The sequence below is a fragment of the Lynx rufus genome, unplaced genomic scaffold (genome assembly GCF_022079265.1).
Source record: "Lynx rufus isolate CCGP_SWC_20201006 ecotype Redwood Valley unplaced genomic scaffold, mLynRuf1.p SCAF_8, whole genome shotgun sequence".
Classification (NCBI taxonomy): Eukaryota; Metazoa; Chordata; class Mammalia; order Carnivora; family Felidae; genus Lynx; species Lynx rufus.
Genome location: NW_025814896.1, coordinates 61,019,699 through 61,022,695, shown reverse-complemented (window position 1 = coordinate 61,022,695; position 2,997 = coordinate 61,019,699). Strand labels below are relative to the sequence as shown.

The following is a 2,997-nucleotide window of genomic DNA, read 5'->3' as shown; positions in this document are numbered from 1 at the left end:
ACTGGCGAGCGCCGTGCGCGCGACTGGAAGAAGCAGGTGAGCTAAGCTGTAAGTGCGGTTCGGGGGCGCTGGGGCGGGCGGCCCTTTGGGTGTGAGTGGTGGGTGGACACCTGGGACTGTGAGGCCAGGCCGCCGAGGCCGGTGCTGTACACGCCGTGGTTTTCGCTCACCGCTTGGGACGACCTAACTCCACGGTTAGGAACAGCTTATCCCCAACGCAGGAGGTAAAAAACTAAAACGTTTGGGTGCCAGGTGTGTGCGTTCCCACAGAGAGCCAAGAAAGCGAAATAAAACATGCGACCGTCGTGAGACTCTGGGTCAGTTATGTACTGTCAAAGATGTGGCAAAATAACAGGTGTTTTGAAGGAGCTGGGCCTACATAGGAGGATAGATGGAATTGTTATCTTTTGCTTTCTGTTCAGTGTTGAAAAGCATGTTTGTAATGCAAAATGGTGGTATCAAAGCGTCCCCCTAGAATATGGAAATAAGGTTGTTGTCTGGGGGAAAACTATAAAATGTAAAGAAACATTTTAGGGAGGCCTGGGTGGCTCAGTCGGCTTCTCCGACTTTGGCTCAGGTCATGATCGCACAGTTGGTGAGTTTGAGACCAGCCTGGGTCTCTGTACCGATAGCTCAGAGCCTGGAGCCTGCTTCGGAGTCTTGTGTCTCCGTCTCTCTGCCCCCCCCCCCCACTCGCCCTCTATCTCAAAAATAAGCAAACATTTTTAAAAAAGAAAAGAAACATTTTACCAGACCTTCAAGGCTGATCTGTTACTGAACCATTGAATAAAAAGAGATTCACCGGTCCCAGATGAATCCAAGCCTCCTCTAGGAGAAAGAGGATATCCTGGCTTTAACAGGATCTCTCCAGAGCCCAGAAGTTGGGAAGGTGGTTTCCACAAGGCACATTCCATCAGACATTGAAACTCTTCTTCAGGTTTGTCTTCATTTATTTCCTTTGAGTACTCTGTTGTAGAGTTGTTAAAGACTAACAATAAAGCTAAAAGGCAAGCAAAGCAACTGATACATTAGAAAAATTTTGATTAAATAACCGAGAATCAAGAGCTAGAAAATGCAATTAAATTTTCTTTTTCTCAATTAACTTGTTTCTCTTCCATTTTTAAAAGCATGCTGATCCCATTTTCAATGAAGAATTGCTTCCAGTTACTTTGTAACCTCAAGGTCCCAACAGCTGGCTTTAAAAACACAGTAAAAAGTGGGCTTATTTTACAATCGATTTCTAATGATGTTTATCAAAATCTGGCTGTAGAAGACTGGATCCATGACCATGTGAATCTAGAGGGCAAGCCGGTTCTTTTCCTTTGGAGAAATTCTCCCTCTGTTGTAATAGGTAGACATCAGAATCCTTGGCAGGAATGTAACCTGAATCTGATGAGAGAAGAAGGTATAAAACTGGCTCGGAGAAGAAGTGGAGGAGGAACAGTCTATCATGATATGGGTAATATCAATTTGACTTTTTTTACAACCAAAAAAAAGTACAATAGGATGGAGAATTTAAAATTAGTTGTGAAAGCTCTGAATGCTATCCAACCCCAGCTGGATGTGCAGGCCACCAAAAGATGTGACCTTTTACTTGATGGACAGTTTAAAATCTCAGGAACAGCTTCTAAGATTGGCCGGACTACTGCTTATCACCATTGCACTTTATTATGTAGTACCAATAGGACCTTCTTGTCATCTTTGCTGAAGAGCCCTTACCAAGGGATCAAGAGCAATGCCACTGCTAGCATACCTTCTGTAGTAAAAAATCTTTTGGAAAAAGATCCCACTCTGACCTGTGAAGTACTGATGAATGCTATTGCTGCAGAATATGCTGCTTACCATCAAATTGATAATCATATTAACCTAATAAACCCAACGGATGAGACACTGTTTCCTGGAATAAATAATAAAGCCAAAGAACTACAGAGCTGGGAGTGGATATATGGCAAAACTCCAAAGTTTAGTATAAACACTTCCTTTAATGTATTATATGGACAGTCATATTTGGAAATTAAAATAGTCATAGACATAAAGAATGGAAGAATTGAAATCTGTAATATTGAAGCACCTGATCATTGGTTGCCACTGGAAATATGTGACAAATTAAAAGCAGGTTTTATTGGCAGTAAGTTTTGCCCAATTGAAACTACTATGCTAACAAGTATATTACATAAAACATGTCCTAAAGATGATGAACTACACAGTAAATGGAATATTCTCTGTGAAAAAATTAAGGGAATAATGTGATTCCAAATAAATTTCTTAATGGTTTTAATGATAATAAAATGTTTACTTTGTATGTCTTTTTTTTTTTTTTTAAAGTAATCTCTACACCCAACATGGGGCTTGAATTCACAACCCTGAGATCAAGTCGCACGCTGTTATCGACTGAGCCAGCTAGGCACCTTCATTGTATGTCTCTTAAAAAAAACGTAGTCTCTTTCAGTAACTATTCCTCATTAGGAAGTGTCACCTAGTCCATATTTTCTATTTTCTGGCCTATAGATATGTTATCTATTTCTTCATTGCTTTTTATTTTTTTTAACCTAGCACAGATATGTATTTCTGCTTCTTCCTGTTATCACCATGGAGATGTATACTTTATTTGACAGTGATCTCAGAATTAGTTTTCTTACCTCTAGGGAATACAACCCAGGCTTCCTGTCACCTCTGATACCTTAAATTCTAAACTTCTTCCTTTTAATCATACAGTTGACCTTGAACAATGGGTTTGAACTGCATGGGTCCAATTATATGTAGATTTTTTTTTTTTTTACAGTGCTATAAATATTTTCTTTCCCTTACGATTTTTTAAAAAAAATTTTTTTAGCATTTATTTTTTTATTTGAGAGAGACAGAGCATGAGCAGGAGAGGGGCAGAGAGAGAGGGAGACAAAACCCAAACCAGGTCTAGGCTCTGAGCTGTCAGCACAGAGCCTAACGGGGGGCTTGAACCCACGAACAATGAGATCATGACCTGAGCTGAAGTCAGAT

At 40.2% G+C, this 2,997-nt stretch overlaps 1 protein-coding gene across 1 annotated transcript; it reads left to right on the top strand.

The window, feature by feature from the left end:
* Nucleotides 1–2,278, top strand: LIPT1 (lipoyltransferase 1). Its single transcript, XM_047068686.1, has 2 exons — nt 1–36; nt 1,128–2,278. Exon 2 carries the CDS (start codon nt 1,129–1,131, stop codon nt 2,248–2,250), a length of 1,122 nt encoding a protein of 373 aa, XP_046924642.1. The 5' UTR covers nt 1–36; nt 1,128; the 3' UTR covers nt 2,251–2,278.
* Nucleotides 2,279–2,997: the final 719 nt, after the last annotated feature.

Bases quoted from the DNA above. Each gene is read 5' to 3' on its own strand.
- LIPT1 (XM_047068686.1), top strand. From the start codon at position 1,129: ATGCTGATCCCATTTTCAATGAAGAATTGCTTCCAGTTACTTTGTAAC.